General features: G+C 39.3%; 1 protein-coding gene across 1 annotated transcript; it reads right to left on the minus strand.

Annotated features, from left to right (window-relative positions):
- Positions 1–1,434: 1,434 nt before the first annotated feature.
- On the minus strand, positions 1,435–5,214 carry LOC124266921 (Krueppel-like factor 5). The gene is made up of 2 exons (XM_046701766.1): positions 5,030–5,214; positions 1,435–3,877 (listed from the first exon to the last, which is right to left on the minus strand). The coding sequence occupies exons 1-2, from the start codon at positions 5,120–5,122 to the stop codon at positions 2,747–2,749; spliced, it is 1,224 nt and encodes a 407-aa protein (XP_046557722.1). The 5' UTR covers positions 5,123–5,214; the 3' UTR covers positions 1,435–2,746.
- Positions 5,215–23,200: the final 17,986 nt, after the last annotated feature.

The raw sequence follows: 23,200 nt of genomic DNA on the forward strand, positions 1-23,200 counted from the left end.
ACACTAATATTCTAAAGCTGAGGTGAATCTGACCTCGTCCCACCTTTCAAAAGACCTTCTAACTTTTTCAGTAAGGGCGTATACGTCTTCTTTAGTAGCCCTTACCAAGCATACAAAACCTGCACGTTTAAACAGAGCTGCGAATATCAAGAAATACTTATTTGCGTTCTCTTCAATTCACAATTTGCGGGAAATTGTCTTCTTTCTATACATTTAATAGGAACGAGGTTAAGCAACATTATTTCAGCTATCAGGAAATATTCTCCCGTTTACAATAAGATCCTTATGCAAGGAATGCCAAGAGAACTCTTTCACGACAACGTTCCAGGACTAAGTCTATTTAATCGGGTCGCTCAAGGTCCCGTGTCTATTGGGGGGAACCAAATATAGTGTGTCGATGTGAACTTTAATCTCGAATGAAAGGAGTCTCTCAAAGTGGCACTTTTTTATTGTTTTTCCATATTAGAGGCGATTCCTGACTGTTTGAAATATTTGTCAAGTTTTGCCCACTTTTATTTGCTGTTTTGGCAGTGGTTCTAACGCATTGAGTAAATAGTTCAAAATATTCAGGAACTGTCCCGGATTTTCCTTGTGATTCAAACACCATTGTGTTGTTATCTGCCCACTGTTGTAACTTCCTTTTCGTAATGAAAAAGAGACATAATCTGTCTATGATCTGAATGTGAGCATCTGCTTTCCATCGTGCTCCCAGCTTTCTTCATAATTACCATGTCTGCATAGCATGATGTATGCAATTGAGGAATTACATCAAATGGTAATTAATCTAAACACACAAAGGTGTTTGAGTGAGTGAGTGTTGTTTTACGCCGCTTTTATCAATATTCCAGCAATATCACGGCGGGGAATACCAGAATTGGGCTTCACACATTATACCCATGTGGGAAATCGAACACGGCGTGATGAGCTAACGCTTGAACGCTTGAGCTAGCCCACCACCTATCGTGCCAGTAGTGAGTGGATGGGTCAGGTCCCTTGCCACACCACACACGCCCTTCACGTTAAACCACAAGGCTGCCCCACCGCCCTAAAGGTGTTTGAGACCTCTGTTTCTACATCACCAGTTTATACCACCAACAGCTGGGTATGACTGCTTGTCATTGTCAATACTTTCAGTGTTGAAAGAAAGTTGTCGGAATTCAAGCATTTTGTAAATTTTACATTCAATAAAGAATTTTCTATTTACTTCAACTTTCATGTCATTTTCTTTCCTTGAATTCGACAATTGTATTGTCATGGCAATGTACATGAGAACACGAGACATATTTTCAATCAATTATTAACTCGTTTAAATAAGATAACTTAGCACAGCTTTAATACATTCGTCTAGAATTACAGTTTAACTGCAAATCGATTCTGCGCCTCGTGTTCTCATAGCAAACTAATTCAGATGTAAATCAGAAACAAAGTCAGATATATAATAAATAACATCATTTATTTCGTGTTTATGTAATATCTTTGACAGACATGTGCACATGGATGGCACATACCAATATACAATATGGCACGAACGTTCTGACATGACTAGTGTTAATCGCTGTTTTTACAAAAATACAAACTTTATATATATATCATATATATATCTGAAACAATTTCAAGCACCGATAACAAGGGTCTATGCATAAACCATTGACGGTTATATACATTTTGTTCATTGTATAATTGGAGAATTTTCGTCAGGACATTGGAATTTGTTTTCGAATAAGATCCAGAGCAAAGATAAGTCCAGAGCACCATATTCATCTTGAGCCTTCTACTTCTGGTCGTCAAAACAATAGAGGAAATTAAGTCTTGCATATATTCTATCTAGTATAAAGCTGCTAATATCGTGTGGAATAGCGGGAACTGAAGAAAAGGTCGAGGTTTAAAGGAACTATTCACTTTGTGAATTTAGTCGAAGCTTGTATTTAAATTGCACTTGTCCTGATATGATTGTACATGAACGTTCTGATGGACACTATAGTAGCACGAGGCACTATACAAGGTCATAAGGATGAGCTAACGAGTGTATAATCTATATGAACTAGAACCATATCTCGGTACCCAGCTCCAGGCCAGATACCTCGTTTCTGTAACAATTCTGCTACCAGGCAGTACCAAAAGGGTTTTTGGCCGAAATGAAAATTCAAACGTAGTTTGAGACACAATTTGATAACTGGCCAAAACGAGTTTTACGTATACATATATATAAATGCATATAACAACACATACAATGGAAGAATGGCGTAAGGGAGCATTCCTTTTTCTCACCCCTCAACGTGCCCCTCAATGAACTGGGCCAGCCCAATCATTGAGGGGTCCGGGAAGGAGAAGTTCCAACATGCAAATTTGGCACCAGACTGATACGGACCTGCCGCACACAATCGGACACCAGCCGAAACAAAATATTGCATAAATGACAGAAAATCCTGTCACAGATACATCCTAACAAGATGTACAAGTACACCCTAACAATAGCTGTTCAAATCTGCCTGAACGGCTGCACAGAATACATGCAAAGCGTCCCATGTGACAGTGAATTTCCCCAGTGGGAATGGTCACCTAAAGTTCAAAATATCGAGTAGCAGTGTCCCAATAAATGTCACTTTTCGGGCGATTCCGGCACACGGTGCTCGACGCTGCATAGAAAATCAACCGGACCCCGAGAGCTGCTGCGAGCTCTCGCCGTTGCAACCTTGCGCTGTTCAGACTGTTGCGAATCTGAATCCAACACTGCGTATCAGATTGTTCATATGTGGCGCTTCATATGGAGGGAGAGATGGTCGCTTCTGGAGAAGGCACGTTCACAGAGATGACACTGGAATGGGCGATCACCGGTGTGTTTACGGTAGTGACGGGTCAGCTCGTCCGAACGGGCGAATTTCCACCCACACCCCTTCCAGGTGCAGTGGTAAGGCTTCTCCCCCGTGTGGGTCCGGAGGTGAGCCTTCAGGTGTGAGCTCTTGGTGTAAGTCTTCAAGCATCCAGGGTGGGTACACGTGTGACTGGTCTGTCGCTTCCTTCCCCAGGTACGTCTGCCTCGTTTCTTGGGTTGAGCTGATGAGTCTACTGGCTGCTGAGGAAGAAGAAGATCTACCAGCTGTGGAGATGATGGTGGAGTGATCATCTGATGGACCTGAGACATGTGCCCTTGTAGCTTGGGCATGATGTGCTGAGGGTGGAGCATCAGGGCGTGGGGGTGAGCCATGTTGTGGTAGAGATTCATGGGGTAGCTCTTCATGTGATGATCTTCACGATGTTCTGGGGAAGCTGGGGGAGAGATCTGTCCAGGGAAGGCCATCTGGTGTTGTGGAGCGGATATAACGGTCATGCTGGCTGTATATGTGGCACAGGAGCTGGGCACGAGAGGGAATTCCTGTTTGGGAATAACAGGCTTGAATTCTTGGCGTTTGTTAACCTCAACGTTAACTTGATGAGCTACCGGCTCAGCCTGGTTGGTCTGAATAACGTGCACGTTGGCATCAAACTTGATGTCTGGGATGTCAAGGAATGCGGAATGAAAGTCTGGCAAAGGCTCGCAGGTGGTACCAGGTTCCTGCTTAATCTTCAGCCCAGCATCTTCAGGGTAAAGATTGTTTTCTGCCGCAGTGTTATTCAGGATGAAATCCAGATCCAGCAACTCATCATATTGTGTATCCTGGGACTGAGGGGAGAGCTGACTGACCGGGCTGGCCGCGGACTTGATACTTCCGTACCCCGGGCTCCCGGGAGAAGAGACGGACGCAATGGCAGTCATCCCTGGGGACGGGAGGTTGGTGTTCAGGGATGCTGGCTTCATAGCTTCAGTCATCATCTGCACCATGCTGCTCTCATATGGAGTGTTGTCCTGGTACAGCAGAGACTCTACATCTTGCCAAGTCTGAAAAAACACAAACACAACCGTAAGATATATGACACAACTAGACAATTAAAACAGTCAGCGTAATATACGACAGCACCTGTTCAAAGTACACGGCACTTGCACCACGATAATGTCACTTACCAATTGATCAATATCACACTGAAGGTAGTTCATTTCGTAGTGTTGTTCAACAGTATGTCCGTCTGAAGGGCTTGTCTGTATGTTGTGTGGTGTATCTATCTACATGGTCACTTATATACAGTACGTTGCATGCAGCTGGGATGCAATCCGATTATTAGAGATTGGGTACCGTCGTAAGAACCGCTCGTGCAAAGATCTATCATTCGAGGTCAAGGAAATACAATTAGCTCGTGTGAGACAGTAGTCACGAGACTTGTCTGCGATGGAAACCCGCCAACCCATCCCTGGCTAATTTGTTTCCAGACCAAGTAATTATCTGATCGTTTTAATTTCAAACCAAGGACATTCAATACCTATTACTGACTGATATGACCCATAATCGCCTCATACATGCATATATTATGAGATATTTATTTCACAATAGCAACTATACCTGTGGGCTAAATTGTTTTAGCTTAACGTAACATTTCATGAACGTTTTCCGGGATAAAAGTATTTGTAAGAAATATTTACATTCGCCCTGCGTGTGTGAAATATATTTCCTTAAGAGATCTTTACACTATACATTCCTCTAATCAGTGGTTCGTATCACAGGAGAACGACCGTAATGGTTCATGATAACATTATACAGTTACAGTAGTTATACGACATAGGAAATGTCTGTGAAATTGACATATGTTGATTTCGTCAGCTGTACGTCTCGGTCCGATGAACACATATGACATGTCAACTGGGCTCGTTATCACGTGTGTTGTCAGTACAGCTAGGAGCATACCACATGTTTTACAGTATTCACTGCTCCAAGTTTCATATTTGTATAGTCCACCAAATAGTTTCACACAAATATACATTGCTGCATCCATGGGTTACATGATACATGCATGACATTCCATCACTTGAAATTTACATCAGTTAAACTTGTCACATGTTGATTGATTATAATACAACAAAGTTGCTAAACATGACACACGTGTTTGCCATTTAAAAGCATGAGACTATATACATGATAAAATGCAATAAAATACATACGTTTTGTAAATCCATATTATCCTCGTATTTGATAAGTGAGTTTCCTCCGAATCGAGATTGTGTATCCAGCATTGGATCCAAAACTTGGGTCATTGTTTTCAATCAAACTCCTTTAACAGTTTCTCAGAGAACAATCACCTTGCTTCTGCTAGATCAAAATTGAACTGAGTGTATTTTCTGCAAGTCAGAAAATCTTATAGTCTTCTAATTTCGTCCAAGTCCACGGCAAATTCTCGACGAACGCAGCGATTGGTTGCTATTAATAGTCCTGTATATATATCAGCCGCAAAGGCTGAACGGAGCAGAACTCGCTCGGGCGATATGGCGAGCGGTTGTGACTGGGCCCTGCGCTGGAAACAATACACACAAACACACTCGGCTGTTGGGAAGACGATTAGTCATACAGTTTAGTGTGACGTATATATCACACAGTAGTTATTCTTACTTCACTCATAGCCACACAATCCATTCGTCGTTTACGTATGGTATTCAATGACCTCTGACCCCTTGGGACTAGGAAGCGGTAGCTTCCCGGGCAATCCCACATATTAGAGATAGTGGTTACAGTCGTACGATACTTTCTATTAGTAGCTATTAATAGATGACCATATAACTACAAACGGCACATGTCAAAGTTGGTCATTTGGGAATATCTTCCATATGTGTTCACACGTTTAATCCTTCACCGAAGGTTTCATCACACGGTGTCGGTGTTTGGTGCGGGGGTATTCAGGGGATAAGATTCAATACGTATTTCATCAAGAATTAATAATTATTGTTATTATGTCGTGAATTGTACAAATAAGGAAATTATTTTACATACAGAAAACATGTTTTATTCATCGAAACAGGATTCTTTTACTGTCAACAATCTGAAACAATATACTCATAGCCATAAAATGGTAACTAAACTGGAACATTTATAGAGTTTAAGGATATTTCATTCGTTACAAAAATACAACTATTGTTGTAAAGTTATTTTTAAACTGGTTACAACGCCATTTAATGAGCCAAACCTTGTACTAAATTATACTGTACACTGTGTCAAATACACTGATAGAATACGTCCCCAACACGTGGATTTCGGGGACTTGAATTTTTTTCAGTCTTAAAACATGTATGAAAGTTTGAAACGCAAATTATTTATTTTGAAATGTCAAATCAAGTAACATTTTTGGCAGACCAGCCCCGAACCACTACTCTTTATGAGTTGCAATTATCACTGATTGTAATTAATCATTATCTGACAGGTACGTGTTTTCTTTAGAGCTATTTAAATTAATCACGGTTCTATATCATGGTTTATCACATTTTACGATGAAGGAAAATTACTCTGTTAGATTTATTGACGTTGACATATTTTAAACATGTTTCATTTGCGATAACACTTTTTCAGTTTTATCCTATTGTTTTGGTCGGTCCTGTTTGTCGATGTCAAGGGAACATGGACTGAAAAATATTATATTCAATACGAATCCCTAATGCCTAAAAATATTGACTGTATCATCTGTATAGGAAATCAAGATATTATTATTGATGGTGTTATCCTATGTGTCACCTTTTCTCACGGGATTCATCTGTATTTTAAGGTGCCCTGTTTACTTCATGTTTACCTTGCATGGTAACCTGCCGAGCGCGCTAAGTGAAGGGAGATAACTCTGTAGCTCACGGTCGCTATTTTGTTTCCCTGCATCATCACATGTTGAGTCAATGTTGCCTTTACCCATTGCCATGCCAACATGCATCATTTCATACAACATGACCCGATATTGCTAATCGTCCATGCCTTATCAAGGAAAACTATAAGTTTACGATTAAATTACAAGTTAGAAAAAAATAATAAAATAAAAATACAAACAAAATATAATTCAATTGTGACACGAAAATTTTAGAGCCGCAGGAACAGTTTAGAAAGATTAATTACCAACTTGCAATTTCACCCAGTCAGACAACATGACATTTCACTTCAACTGCCACGAATTGTTGCCAGCCAGCGAGACATGGTTTGTTTGTCCTCGGGTATTGTCGGTTCTCCCCGTGCCATTGGGTTCCTCGTCTGGTGTCAATTAACGCAGGTATTTTTCTCGAACCATCGGAATCAACATAATTATAGCGGAGGCACAGTGTAGGTGACAGGCTCGAGGCGACAACAATTGCTGTGACACAGGGGGTATTCGGCCATGTCAACAAACCATATTGTACCAAATTTGCCCCAACCCTCTTCATAAGATGCTTATTATCCATCCCAACACCCACCATCCAATTCCCCCACCCCCACTATCCCGTTCCCCACCCCTCAAATAATTGAGATGGGACTCACGTGCACTGTCATGTGAAAACAGGTTAATTCGATTAAGGAGTTTATACATAATTTACATAGTAATTTTGTTTTTTTATACACACCTTTTAAAGATATTGATAATTAGGCAATATACATACTGGTAAAACATATTTTCTATTTCTGTTATTTTACCGTTTGTATGTTAACGTCACAGTTGTTAAATTCACCCAAACTGCTTTCTCACTTTGGATTTAACAATTTCAAATCTTTTAATGAATAAGGTAATTTCATGTGTGCATGCGCCTTGAATTTAATCATTACTTGGTTCAGTTTCAGGTGACACCTAACCCGATGCACACCTGAATTGTATTGTAAAACCGCAAAAGAAATCCACAGACGTTTTTTCCAATATTTGATCAAGATCAAGGCCAGTTATAGCTATAGTCAACAGCTAAAAAGAACCGTTATGCTTATAGCTGTAACAATTTCTACCGACACAAGCGTTTCACTTGAAGTTAAAAAGCTCCGGTTTACAAAGGCTGATGCCAGGCGAGGCCTACACAAGGAAACAATGAACGATTCAAAACACAGTAGTGTGGTCGGGCAAATGTACGTGCACGTTGCCGCGTGTGGGAGCCGGTCGTGGGTTACCTGTCGAACGAGACGACCCACAACCGTCACCTGTCATGAGAAATGAACCCTGTCACCCTAACTGATTGTTTGAAATAATTAACACAACGAATAGGATAGATCCTGTAGTTCCCGCTAAAAATGTCAAGTTTATTTGGCTTATTTGCACGGTGAATACTTAGCAGGAGAGCGGCACGGGGCATCAGGTCTCTCCAGGGGTTTCAAATGGAGGGGAAAGAGTTTGCACTTTGAAACCTTTGTAAACATCAATATAATATATTTGAAAATAAAAGGAAGGATAATAAAATTATATATATAGAAACAGCATGACTTATAATTATTTTTTAAATATTCAAATACAACTTTAACTTAATGCTAATTATTGTGATTTGATGATGTTTATTTGTACTAAAACGGGAGTATGCTTGTTTTCACTTAACGGTCATTATTAAGTACAAGAGAATATTATGTTGATTCAGAATATTTGAATCAAACTTTATTCCCATTTAAACAAGTCTGTATTATATATGACACTTTTGATGTATTGTCATAGTAATAAATTTGAATACGAACGTAATACTGAATCAAAGAAAATTTTATCTCAAAGAAGAGAACATTTGATTTTCCTATAGGCTATGAAATATTTAAATGGTTTCATGTATTAATATGCCATACCCGCTCGGTCTTGATACAAAATAATCCCTTATTTCTTGGTACTTTGAACAGACAAAAACATGGAATATGATAAATCGGTTATTTTTATTATTGGGCTTACACTTCTTTGATAGGTCGAAGTGGTACTATTATCAAACTCTGTCCATCAATTATGTCATTTAAGATCACTCTCTTCAACTCACAATTTGGCGTTTTGATAATTCGGTAATAAGAAGATAATCGATCATCGAATTTCTTTCTATCCAAATGTTCTTTATTGGTGATGAAATATAATTACGCTGAGGAAATAATAATAGAATCGGGTAGCTAATGTTGATAAATGCCTTCCTTGATTTCAGATGCATTGTAGAATACACTGCATTCAAGGCTATCATTTTTCGGCTGGGTTTATGACAAATGACTACTAAATAGCTTATATCGACATTAGAGCTGATTTAGTCGTTGTGAAAGGCTTTGTCATATTGAATATGAATAATGAAGTTTATTTGCGTTGCTTTGATCTTTCTATGTATTATTTATCAAGCTAATCAAATATAGCATGTCATTGATCGAATATTAAATCATCCTCATCTCTTGTCTCAAAGTCAATCTTACGTCAAGTTATATTATAAAATGTCTCATATTTGATTAAAAAACGCAATAGTACTTATTTGATGACTAAATGAAGATAATACAGAGATCTTAACGTATACTATTGTTCCGAAATAGAAACATATACAGATGCATTTGTTTCCGAATTTCTTTAAATTGACTCTGAATATATAGAAGGACAAGGCCTGAAACCTAATAATTCCATATTAGGGCAGGTATGTTTTATCACACAAATTAAACTCTGTAAAGAAACCGCTCCGTTATCACTCCTGTCTGACGTCACACCGAGCGTCGCCATGACAACGAGTCAACAAACAAACTTGATCGCTCGGCGTCCGCTTGCTTCAAAAGAGGAAATTAATCGCACCTGACATCATGGGACTAGGGTCGCCCACAAAATATTTCCATCCTTCAACGCTCGGGAAAGTTCTGTACATCGATAGAACACGGGCCAGCTTGACCTCTGAGATTTGCGGTGTTATAACAAGTACCTGTTGCGGGGAGTGTTGGGGACATGAATTATGAAAGGGGAATATTTAAGGATGGGAGATTTCGGGTGCAGTGTTGTACTTTATAAACAGGTTTTTCGGAGATTCGGGGATTTCATTCACCATCCCCGACCTTCATCTCTTACTGTGGGCGCTATTAGCGTTCAAATATGAATCTTATGCATTAATTGTATCTATATTATCATTCTAATATGAATCTTAACTATGTTTTAACTATATCTACATTGGCGTTCAAGTATTAATCTTAATTGTGCATTAATTGTATCTGCATTGGCTTTTAAACACGAATCTTCTCTTTTAATTGTGTCTATATTGGCATACAAATATGAATCTTAATTATGTATAAATTGTATCTACATTGGCGTTCAAATATGAATCATTTGTATTCAATGTTTTGGGACTGGGGTTTAAACTAACATTGTATATGACTTAATTGTACATACAATGGAGTTTAAATATGAATCACTTGTATTTATTCTATCAACAATTGTCTTCAGGCATGAATCATATGTATCTACACTGGTGTTCATATGAGAAGCATAAGTGTTTATGATGTCTCCAATGGGGCTGAAAAGCATGCACTTTCCATGTTAAAGATTAAATCACAAGTGCGATATGGGCAGCAGTTGTGTACCGGAAAATAAAATAATATGAACAAAAATAATCTCTGATAAAATAATGTCAATTCATCGACCTATGCTACTCCTATTTTTCAGAACAAAAATATAAATAAGGATTCCAGTGATGTTTGTTTCTTCATAATCACTACATAATAACAAATGTAATGTTTATTGAACATTACTCATTACCCATGCTTAATATTGTATGCTTAAATCACCTTTTTCAATTATTTTGCCATAAAGTTACAATAAATAATTACAACAGCCGTTAGTTTTTGCTCAGTTTGCATTGGTACCTTGCACTAGCGCCACTAGAATGTACATTTTAATTCATTACTGTTCTCTATTTTAAACACTGACAGTAATACTTCCTATGGCATTGTTACACAAAATGACGAAAACCCAAACTCAAGTACTTAGAATACGTTAAGCTACGACTCCATTATCTACTTGGATAAATTCCTTTGGGCGGAGAAGAGACAAACAAGCTGCAAAAAATAATTTATGATTCGATCATTGAAAACCAGCACTGACATGAGGTGATCACAAAACATGTGAGCATGTTCTGCCCAACTCTAATAAATAATAATAATATGTGTATTTATAATGCGCTGAATTCAACACATGAGGCATGCTCAAAGCGCTACATATTTACAAATATTTACAAAGCAAAGGTTATGCTAGAACGAGGGTGAAATTTTTGGAAAGTTAAGTTATGTAATATTTTCTGAAAAGATGGGTAATAAAAGAAGCCCGATGATTAAGTTTGCATAATGTACACACAGAGGCACACATACGCACAAGCATACGCACACGCGCGCACACGCATTCACACAAGGTTTTGGGGTTACTTGAAATCGATACGACTGAAGACCCTTATAAACCACCCACAATGAAATGGCAATCTCACCCCCTCACCGATACCTCGAGTAGACTGTTGTCCATCCTTTATCCCGGTCTTACCTAATGGAATGCTGGGCCGCTAGGTTATAAATAGATACCTGCGCGTTTCCCAGGTGTAGACAGCCTCTTCATTGTATATTAATAGACCACGCTTATTTACCGGTCGTAGTTGTAGCTACAGAGTAACACTGACGGTGACCTAACGATCTCAATCATAAACCCGTATGCCACAGTTCATTTACCATATTGATTATATTGTCAGTTTACTATTTTGTTGTGGTGTCCCACCATTAGCAACATAGCGTTACCTTACTGGAACGTACGTACGGCGTGACAGTGCGATTACATAATGTATTTACAGTCTTATCAACGGCGGTTTTCCGTTTCGATTGTTACTGGCTTGTTTTGTTCTTAAGAAGGGGTGTTTTATTATGGTAACTGAAAGGACACATACCTTGATTTCACTCTAACGGTATTTTAATGTCGTTCCTGACGATTCTTTTGCAGCTCAAATGTTTACCTAACAACACTGGTTGGATGGGAAAGTTGAGGACGCGTTAGACTGTTGTGGTAATGGCGGGTTCGATTCCAAAGGTTTGGCATAATTTTGAAGCCCCTTACTGGTTTCTTTGTTTAGCGTAGTTCATTCCAGTCACACAGGAAGATGAATTACACCTTTTTGGCATCTTCACCGAAAAGTCGCATATATTGTAATAAAGAAGTTGTATATCCACGGAACTAAACACCCTCCCCCCCTGTTTATCACACCAACTTCTAAATGCCACTCAAAGACTTCACTCCTCTTTCTACGCTAAGGCGTGGCGGTGGGATATAGCCTAGTAGTTAAAGCGTTCGCTCATCAAGCCGAAGACCTGGGTTCGATTCTCCACAAGGGTACAATGTGTGAGGCCTGGTGTCCCCTGTCGTGATACTGCTGAAACATTGCTAAAAGCGACGTAAAACCAAACTCACTCACTCTACGCTAAGCCTCAAATACACATCCATTCACAGTATACACAACTCACTGCACAAATCTTATCTTGACGTCGAAGAAACATATTTATGGGATACACGTGAACGTTTGGTTAATTGTCTCTGAATTTGATTTTATGTTTTGTCCACATACTTGCAAGGCAAAGTGTGTTGTTTTAAACATACAATAATATAATACCTTTCGAAGTAGATGTTTTCTACGAATGACGTATTTTCGACATAATGCAAGTTTTGGCATGTAGTTCAACAGGGACATGACCTTTTGGGTCCAGCTGGGCTGTTTCTCTGAAGAACTGATATCGACATCAGTGTAACGGGACATTCCTTGTTAATTACGCTCTGTCCAGATAGTGTTGATATAATGCGTCTCATGTTCGTGTCCAGTGAGACTTGACCGCTACGCTGACAGTGATGTTACCTTGTCCAACAGGCAGAATGACCTCTGTGACCTCACAGGTCACAACCAGAAATGCCCCAAGAACATCACTGCTGGTATCGACTGCCCAACATTTATGTCACTGCCAAAGTCAGCAGTAATATGGTGGTCATGTCAACATGTACGTCATAGAATATCCAAATCATCATGGTACCATACACTGAACAGGTGTGTAAATCATCGTACCTTCAAGAACATATTACCTTCAGTTCATCCGGGTTAGATTTGGTCTTCAGCAACACATGAGGCGACTGACGGGATCGGGTGGTCAGGCTCGCTGACTTTGTTGACACATGTCATCGTATCCCAATTGCATAGATCGATGCTCCTGCTGTTGATCACTGGATTGTCTGGTCCAGATTCGATTATTTACAGACCGCCGCCATATAGTTGGAATATTGCTGAGTGTGGCGTTAAACAACAAACAACCTACAGTTCAAGTGATACACTTCATGAACCAAATGTTCGTCCAAATTGAGTTTATGGAAATATATTGGTGACGCTTAAGACCCGGAACTGGGATAATAATTGTGTCAGTTCATGCGTAATTTTTCAGCCTTTGAAACAAGGACTTGCTAAATGGAACGGTATCGCAACAGTATACTGTTTCTTCCCGGTTAATAGACATGGTCCCAGAACGACAATATTCTCCCTTCCACGCAGCTCTTTTAAATGAAGCACGGCCTTAAAGTCCAATTTTCCTCAGATTCAGGCTCCTTTTCAATTTAAACGAAAATATTTCTTTCAATCAAAATTATTTATTCCCAGAAACAAAGTGTTGACTGAATACACCGTGAAAGCACTCCCTGCTGATGACATGTTATCCTCGTACAGTTTTATAGACCTGGTTGATAATCTATATCACTGGTAATATGCGTGATGGATTTAACACCCCCGAGGATATATAATTATATCCTTTAGTATATCATTTGTCCAAATCAGGTACAAATACTGTATACAAACAACCCAGAGAAGGGTCACACGAACCAAATGAAACTGAACAAGGGTAAGTCCTCCGGTGTACAGTGAACGTTGCGGTTTCTCTCCCAGATCCTCGAGTATATATTGAATGGGATCACTACTCAAATACCTCATCTCTATAGCTTATTTGGATTTGTTTTGTAGATACATATTTTTAGATTAGATGATTATGATTAGATTTCTGGCACTAAATGTCAGCCTTTGAACTATGTACATATCAACTCTACAAAGCGGAAAGTGTGTTGGATATTTGGTACCATTGACAAGATCTAATCCTCTACAATGTCGTGACTGGCAATCTGACTTTCAAATGTGAACCATCAAAGCTTATAAATACCGAAAACTGACTGATTTTTACTTAACACAATGGGCCATCATCACTGCAGTGCGATCAATGTACCATTGTTGTGTAGAGTGAGTGAGGTTTTACGCCGCCTTTAGCAATATTCCAGCAATATCACAGAAACGGGCTTCACACATTGTACCCATGTGTGGAATTGAACCGGGATCTTCGGCGTGACGAGCGAACACTTTCAGCACTAGGCTACCCCGCCGACCTGTTGTGTAGAGTAAGACCGTCTTGGTATTGGATATAGACCCCCCCAATGCAATCACATTACTGACATATTTCTGTTTTCTGTTTTGGAGTTGACTTAACTGAACCAATCTTCACAAGTTAACGCCTCGAACGTATACAGTAAATTTCCTTTTCCTTTGACACTTTAATATTGTTGTTGATTATATAACTCGAGATCCTTGCAAAATATTTTTATGCCACATTTGGATACTTTTACAGCAATAAACGACTAGTGATACAATTAATGACCTTTACACATTGTGCTCCCGAGGAGACTCGAACCTAGGTCTTCAGCGTGACAAGCGAACGCTTTATCAAATGGACTTACACGCTTGCTGCGTCACATATACATTGTGTGAATAATGAACCCTGAAGAAAGACCTTTACCCGTCCCAATCCCCTCAATGCAACAAACAAGAGACACCTGAGAATTTCCATTGAAATCAAGTGGGAAGCTTAACTGTATCCAAATGCCTTCATCTATTCAATTATCTTTTCCGTTCATCTATACAATGATTTTTCCGTTGCTACAAAGGAGGCCACCCATATGATTCTACCCTCCACACCATCCCCATAGTCGCCACGACACGTCAAGAACGTGCAATGAAGAAGTGTACTGGTCCATTGCGATTACTCGCAAATTCGAGACGGATTACAAATCCACCAAACACCAGTTGCCCTTAAACCCTTCCCCTGCTAATATTCGACCTGGTTAAAATGTAGGTGACATGTTTCTGGCTGCGTTCTTCACTCAACGCTCGGGTCAGTTTAATCTACGTGACATAGTGGAAGAACGTTAGATCAAGTTAATTGGTATTTGAGCTGTCAGTCAATTGATGGAATTTATCCTGCTGGGATCTGTGTATCTGGGTGCTGTTGGTCCACAGCTGCAGGTGGATCTGATTGTTGGTGGTTGCTGGGGAGAAAATTAATAGATGTGCCATAGAGATACCCTTGATGTTTGACACTGTCACATGCGATTCCTGATCGTGACCTAGACTCAGAGTAGGTCAGGTACCAATTTGTGACTGCGCACGTATTTGGATAATGGTTTATATGCATCTCACATATTTATAGTTCATCCCTCGCTGACTCCAATGTATTTGGCTATTGCATTCATTAAAGTTAATGTTATGATATTCTGTTCATGTTCAAATGAGAACAAATCAAGCACATCAATGAAAGGGAAAACATAACTCTTGATTCACTATACAGCGAAACTTGTGACTTATGTTTTTAGTGGTAACATTGCCATGGGTACCCTCAACACTTAACCTTCCACAAGGCTCTACGATCATCACAGGGAAACAGCAAATCGTTATATATAGGGACTGCTTTTGATATTAGTTATAACTAGATTATACAACTCCACATTTCAAAATCTTTATATCAGCAACTTGTATGGAAAACGATATCAATGACATTCTTGGTCCTCATCATGAGCATCAATGCACAAGTTTTTGTCATGACGCCAAGGTTAACTCACAGATGCATACTTATGACGTGTGCTACATGGTGTTTGTTAATATGCTGACAAAGTTACATCTCTGTTAACCTGCATTTAATGATGAAAATAATTTGCGTGGTTTAACGCTTCTCAGATATATCGATAATCTAGATAAACCTGAGTCAATATACATTGAAAATAACATCTGACTGGGACGTGATTGTTTTGCCAATATCGGGTATCGCCGTGATTATTTTGGACACGACATGTACATTCTTTCCGTACTTGATTTCAATGACAGATGGTTCTTAAGCAGAAATGTTTCAGGCATTTCGATAACCAAACAAATGGTATTGACTCAACAGATTCGCCTAAACAGCACGTTTACTACTAAATTACTGATAATGCGGGGTAGATAACAGCACCTTGAGGGACACCATAGTATACATTTAGTCTTGAAAAATTATCTTATTTTATTGTATCTGAAAAGTAGAACAACGATTAAGTAAGACAACGGCTCGAGCTTAGGTAATCTAGACTTTAGTTGGATTCCTTAAGTTGTATTCTTGTGTCGAGGATACAGACTGGGACACCGGTTGAAATGTTACTGACTAAACAGCAGGCAGTGGCATGTAAAACATATTGAACTCTGGTCGTCATTAACGCAGGAATCCATGTGAAAGCAATAGAGATCACACCCAGCATGACTAATCCTAAATGCAGTACAGGAGGTGAGATTTAGTCAAATGTTGATGGGACGTCAATAAACGTAATTTTCGCAATTGAGTTGTAGTTTTCAACATGTTCATTTACTGCGTCAGAATTCATTCGTTGAAAAGGAACCTAGGCATGTTTCGCCACAACACAGAAAATACATTTCAGAGATTAAAGACTGCTGTGGCGTCCGATATCTTACTCGTGACAGAAACTCTAAGAATGATTTCCGATGCGTCTGAACTATATGATTTCTTCATATGGATCAGTTGATCGTGATTGAGTGTAATGAAAAGTTTCGGTATTCGGTACCAGAAGGGAACAAGGTTGCGAATAAGTTGCCTTGATTTTTTTCACACACAAAATGAACAGCATGGCGGATTTACAAGTGTTTTGATACATCATTTTCGTTGAAAGAAAACGATTTGTTAATATATATTTGCGTTGCTTTAGATTTGTTGAGGTTTTCGTGGAGTTTTTGTGTCTTGAATGTTGGTTTAGGAACAAAACTGTTGTAGAAGCATTTGTCTTGCTTGAAAATAGTCCCTTGCTTCCGAGTAGTTGAATCTAAATGTCTTTCTTGTTCCAGGGAACTCCATTGTCGATCGTGTACCGCATACCGCATTTTGTGACTTTTAAAAAAAAATCTTTTTACAACCACGATACCCGAATCAAACACATCACCACCAAACATGGATGTATATTTTCTTTTGCCTGGCAATTTTTATATGAATATCAACCCAAAGACCAAACTTCAAATTTAAACATGAAAGTGTGTCCAACGAAATGCCACAGCTAATCTGACAATGAATTAGTGAAATATGAGTTTGAAATGCATCTGGCCTTACTGATATATTACGTGTACATAAGTAGGTTCCACGGCCATGCCTAATGTTCTGCATGCACTGCGGATTTCCGGAGTACAGCAGCGTGGGCTACCTGGTCTTGCCATACAACCTCGTCCAGCAGGTGCGGCTTCCGGTGACATGAGAAATGGACTTCAAAACTGGTTCCACAACGTGACTATTTACCATTATCTTCTGCATACATATCGGAGTTGCATACTGAAACAGATTGCATTGAGGACGGAAGAGGCTGAGATGAAACATCTATGAATGATTTCTGAAAATCGGAATATTTTCCAATTGTCCAGAAAAAGAAGTCAGGGCTAACAAGGTCTCAATGTTTCTTAATCTGGTCACGGTTTTATTAATGATATACAAATGTGTTTGCAATTATTCTTTGTTTCTTCTTCATTCAAGTAATCTTTGACTACAGTGATAAATGTTAATCTGGCGTTGTTTCTGTCGAATTAAACAAAACTTGCAAAGAATTCAGTTTCGGTTTCAACAGCTGGAGGAACATCAAGAAGCCAAATGTCCCTTGAGTCAGTGGACCCTTGCATCATTATGACGAATGCCAAAAATGAGGAAGTACAGCTTTTATTTTGAATGATCAGTGGTAATTTCACCACACTCAGCAAGTGTCATTGCAAGTAAACCCCACATCCCAGCATGGCTGTGTCGAATGACTGGCGTGAGCCAGACAAAGAGAAATAACCACGGCCGAAGACGATCTCGACTTTTTCGTGGTTTCTTATCACCTGAAGAATGTCACATCCCGCTGTCATATGTGCAGTGGGCCATTTCCGGGTCACCGGGCACGAGCGGTGACGTCATCAATACATGAGTTCCTCCAGTACACAGGTTTCGACGTCTTGAGGCCAGATGTCGATGTAAAGGGTTTTTTCGCTTTGTTGGTATAACACTAGCCTTTGCTTATAGAATGTACCTAAGTTACTGCTTAGCGTGACAGTAAACTACAGTGCGAGTATGTCATTTAAGTACTCTGTGTGAATTAACCTTTTTACACCTTCGATGAACAATTGTCTCATTCGTTTGATCGTATCACTGTTCGTGGTCACAAGTGCAGACTGAGCAAGTCAACGCAACGAAAAACAATGAATAAGAACATCAAACGTTTTCTCACGCCAACACATGTATTTCATTAAAATGTGCTGCCACGTGTAAACGATGACAATTTGGAAATATAAAAGAAAATATATAAAAGTATACTGGCAAATATAGATATGGAACAACGTGTAAACTGAAACTTTAGAAGTGAAAATAGATAATGTTGATTGATTTAGGCACCTACTTTTAAGAGTAAAAAGAGCCAAAGTGAGATGTGAGGTGCAGAAAATCTACACTTGCATCAATTACACTACAGAAATACAGGAAGGGATGGGGGCAAACAATAATGTAGTTCAGAGTGAAATGAAATAGAAAATGCATTTTCATATTTGTAAAGGTTACATAACATACTACGTCACGAAGACAGTCTGTTTCATAATTGATCATAGAACAGGTCACATTGTGTCAGACATCCACGGACACAACCCACACAGTGTAACATTGTTTTATTATATGACCATAAAATGTGTCAGCTATACACAAACTGTGTCACAATGTTTTATTGCCATCATATCTCAACAGGACCTCTTGGCATAGACATGAAGTGAGCTCTCGAGCTCTCTCTCTCTCTTTCTTTCTCTCTTTCTTTCTCTCCTTCTTTCGTTATTTAAATCTATTTCTTTCTAACAAAAAGAGAAAAAACATTTGAAAAGATTATCAGAATATTTTATGAACATTTAAAGCAATGTGATATAATTTACATTGGAAACCGGCTAGATCAAGTCGAGGCGATCCACATAGTCGCCTGAATGCCTAGCCTACGTGCATAAAAACTATCTAATTTTATGTCATACATATAACGGAAATAGTGTGTGGATGACAACTGGCACAGTGGTTGGCATGTAACATTGTCCACGATATGTCACGACAGGCGATAATCCCTAAAACGAAAACACTGATAACAACAGAATGAAGATTTAAATATATGCACCAAGAACACCACCCCCGCTCACACCTCTACTCATGTATGCCCCAGATGACTCGTTCACGTTATGACGTTACCGACCCCTACGACGTCTACAGCGTCCGGGAGTGCTAGGGGGAAAGGTCATGGCAAGCCAACGCAGGATAATGTAAATCTCTACCCCAGGTCAACACAGAACATTTGAAAACGGAAACGTGTTCCGTAATGTTAACTGAAAAGTGTTTCACAAACAACTAGTTCTAAATTTGTGTTTATTTAACACTAACTCTGTACTTGAAGCATCAATGAGAGTGCATTCTAAAGTTAAGTTGTTGCAAATGGGTTTTGTTCTTCTGCATATACCTCCTGAATGTCCAATATCTACATGTTGTGTAATCAACGTAATTTGTTGTAATACAGTTATAATACTGCTGAAACAAATACATACTCATGATATATGTAACATATGTTATATTTGGGATTACACTTTCTTTGTAAAGTACAGATTCTAGTACTTTTGTTGGGTTGAGTCCCATGATATAGTCGACCGCCTCCGTGGTGTAGTGGTTAGAGCGTCCGCCCGGGTTCGATCCCCGACCGCGTCATACCAAAAGACGTTAAAATATGGTACTTGTTGGTCCCTGCCTGGAGCTCGGCATTAATGGGTACAACAAGGACTGGTCGGCTCGGAGTCAGTATAATGTGTCTGAGTGGGGTATTCATGCTTCACTGCGGCATGGTATCTCAGTGGGCTAGCACTATAAAACCAGCTTAAGTCTGGGCTAGTACAAGCAGCCGCGTATACACATACACACGCATGCACGCCGTCATATGAGCGAAATATTCTCAGACGTTAAACCCAATTTCACCTCACCTCACCCATGATATAGTCACAATTGTACAATCGAGATATCATATGGACATGGAAAGGGTTTTGTCGCTTCTATAGTTTACTTTAGGGTTACTTCAACTTTCACATATTTCTTTTTATAAATTTTCAGCTTGTGTGCATAGTTAGATGCGTTTCTCATAAGTTTTAGATCATGCTAAAGAAAGCACACTTTCTGCGATTCCAATTATGTTACAAGCATTTTTGTACTAATCACTATCAAATCATATAATAAACTTTCTATTAACACTACAATTTTCGTTGTGCCATGCTGTTGATTGACACCATATTGTCGTTTTAGTCAAAGTGAATCATGGGTAATTCGATTTATTGACAGATAACAATTACCGTAAAAAGATTTTAAAAGAAAAGTCACAAAATGCGGTACATGATCGACAATGGAGTTCCCTGGAACAAGAAAGACATTTAGATTCAACTACTCGGAAGCAAGGAACTATTTTCAAGGAAGACAAAACAACAAATGCTTCTACAACAGTTTTGTTCCTAAACCAACATTCAAGACACAAGTCGGTGCAAATAAATACTCCACGAAAACCTCAACAAATCTAAAGCAAAGCAAATCTATATTAACAAATCGTTTTCTTTCAACAAAAATGATGTATCAAAACACTTGTAAATCCGCAACGCTGTTCATTTCTTTTGAAAAAAAATCAAGGCAACTTATTCGCAACCTTGTTCCCCTCTGGCACCGAAGTCTGAAACAATAACCGTCGGCGGCTTTTGTACCTCCGAGAGGTCGAGACTCCTTGCGGACGTCGATCTGGCATTGATCCTTTTGTGAAGACCTGCGAAAAATCGCTATATTTTTAATTCAGCTAGTTTTCTGGTTGATCGAGTACGTGTCTACATTGTTGAGTACTTCCCAGTCTCCACAGCTCTCGTCCTCCCTAACTCCCCCATTAAACCAACGCTAATAGATAAGTGGGGTATTTGGCTAGGAATCATCTCTTCCCTCTCCACTCATTACGCGACTTATTACAATCATCAAGATCGTGGAAAGCGGTGCAGGAATTTATGAACGCCAGATCAATGCAATTTATGCACGACACGAGAGCCTTCTGCAAGCCGAAACAAAGGTTATCAAATCCTCAAGGAATACCATTAGCGTCACTGTTTAGTGTCGAGGGATCGACAAAGACAAGGACGTTACGTGAAGAGCGTCATTCGGCGTCGGCAGCAACGTCGGATCGAAGAGGTTGCAAATTAGAGCTTCTTTGGTTCATGACGACCGGACCATTAGTTAATGGAGTGCCAGTTCTGTGGGCTTCCACTGTTTCCTCGCACAAAGGTTAATGATACGTGTTGGAAATAAAGGAGATGCCGTAATGAGTGAATTGTGATCAGGCAGATCTTTCGAAAAAAATATAAAATTTCTTTAAAAATAAAATTATGAGCCATAATCATGGAACTGCAGGAATAGTTAGTAATTTTTTTGTATTGTAGTGTTATATATATTAACACAAAGACATACCGACCCGTGATGATCCGGGTTAAAATTGATCTTCAGTAACCCATGCTTGTCGTAAGAGGCGACTAACGGGATCGGGTGGTCAGACTCGCTGACTTGGTTGACACATGTCATCGTATCCCAGTTGCGAAGATCGATGCTCATGATGCTGATCACTGAATTGTCTGGTCCAGACCACCGCCATATAGGTGGAATATTGCTGAGTTCGGCGTAATATCAAACACGTTAATATCTACACATAGGATGAGTTTTTTGTACAAGAACATTTTAAACGTCTATACACCGATATTGGAGGTTTGCATTAATATTTGAGTCTGTCACAGGTAATACGCGTGGTGTCCAGATACACAAGAGATCTGGAAAGTGAAAGAATGAGTTGCACTGAGTGATGAAACTGAAATCTGAAATACTGTTCAAAGGGGTTATGTACACTCATTCACTCACTCCCTCACTTAGATGTTGTGATACATTAAGTGTACTGTTGTTTTTGAATTATTGAAAGTTTTGACTTCACGCCAGATCACTTCTTTACGACAGGTGAGAGACGGTGGAGTAGCCTTGTGGTTAAAGCGTTCGCTCATCACAAGGAAGACCCGGGTTCGATTCTCCACATGGGTGCAATGTGTGAAGCCCATTTCTGGTGTCCTCCACCGTAATATTGCTGGAATATCGCTAAAGGCGGCGTAAACCATACTCACTAACAACGACAGGGGAATTTATACCACGTGACAAGATTATCTCTTACCCGTTTAAGCGGACACGACAATCTCTCACCGAGTCTGATCTCACCCGTTCCATTTCTCACTTGACAAGGTGATATTGTTTGTAGAAGAATTAAAGGACATTGTAAATCGCACGTACGTACGTAAGATGTTGTTTAGATCTTATATGTAAGTAGCATGTTAATAACATTGACAGTGTCTAGCAATGACCTTTGTAATGATGTCTACATACATTCCGTCACTGAAATTAACCGCATTCTATAAATCATCTACTGGGTGACCGCCGACCATCACGCTGCAGGCTAGACGGTAAATACGCAGTTACTATGACAACATACCGGACGCAGTAGTATACTGGACATGATGACGTCACGCATATTCGAATTATGCCTGTGGCTAATTAACGACGCCTCAAACCATAGGGTAAAGGAACACGTGTGGCATATCTATCAGGGACACACGCGTGTGTGAATTTTATAAATGTGTGTCAGATGAAACTGCGCGTATTTGCCCTATTTTCCATGTGAATAAAAAATAGGACAAAAGGTCCACAATAGGACAAATGATAGTGTAATAATAATAGTAGATGACAGTTGTTAATAAAACAATCCTATTTCTAAATAAATAATTTTCATTGCAACATAAATCTTTCGTTTCGTGTAAGGTAGACATTGAGGAAAACATTGTGAAAGACTATTTCGCCACAGTTTATGTCCTCGCGCAAAATGTCAAGTTCTAGCTGACCCAAGATCCATGTAAATGTTTTAGCCTATTTTAAGCAAAATATGTTGCGATAATTTGATCAGCATGCTTGGCTATTTTGACATTTCACCATAT

The sequence above is a fragment of the Haliotis rubra genome, unplaced genomic scaffold (genome assembly GCF_003918875.1).
Source record: "Haliotis rubra isolate DU_JTF1 unplaced genomic scaffold, ASM391887v1 Scf129, whole genome shotgun sequence".
Lineage (NCBI taxonomy): Eukaryota > Metazoa > Mollusca > Gastropoda > Lepetellida > Haliotidae > Haliotis > Haliotis rubra.

Excerpts from the sequence above, each read along its gene's own strand:
- LOC124266921 (XM_046701766.1), bottom strand. The coding sequence starts at position 5,122 with ATGACCCAAGTTTTGGATCCAATGCTGGATACACAATCTCGATTCGGA. Across the intron at positions 3,878-5,029 it reads ATAATATGGATTTACAAAAC|ACTTGGCAAGATGTAGAGTC; the intron begins GTATGTATTTTA and ends GTGTTTTTTCAG.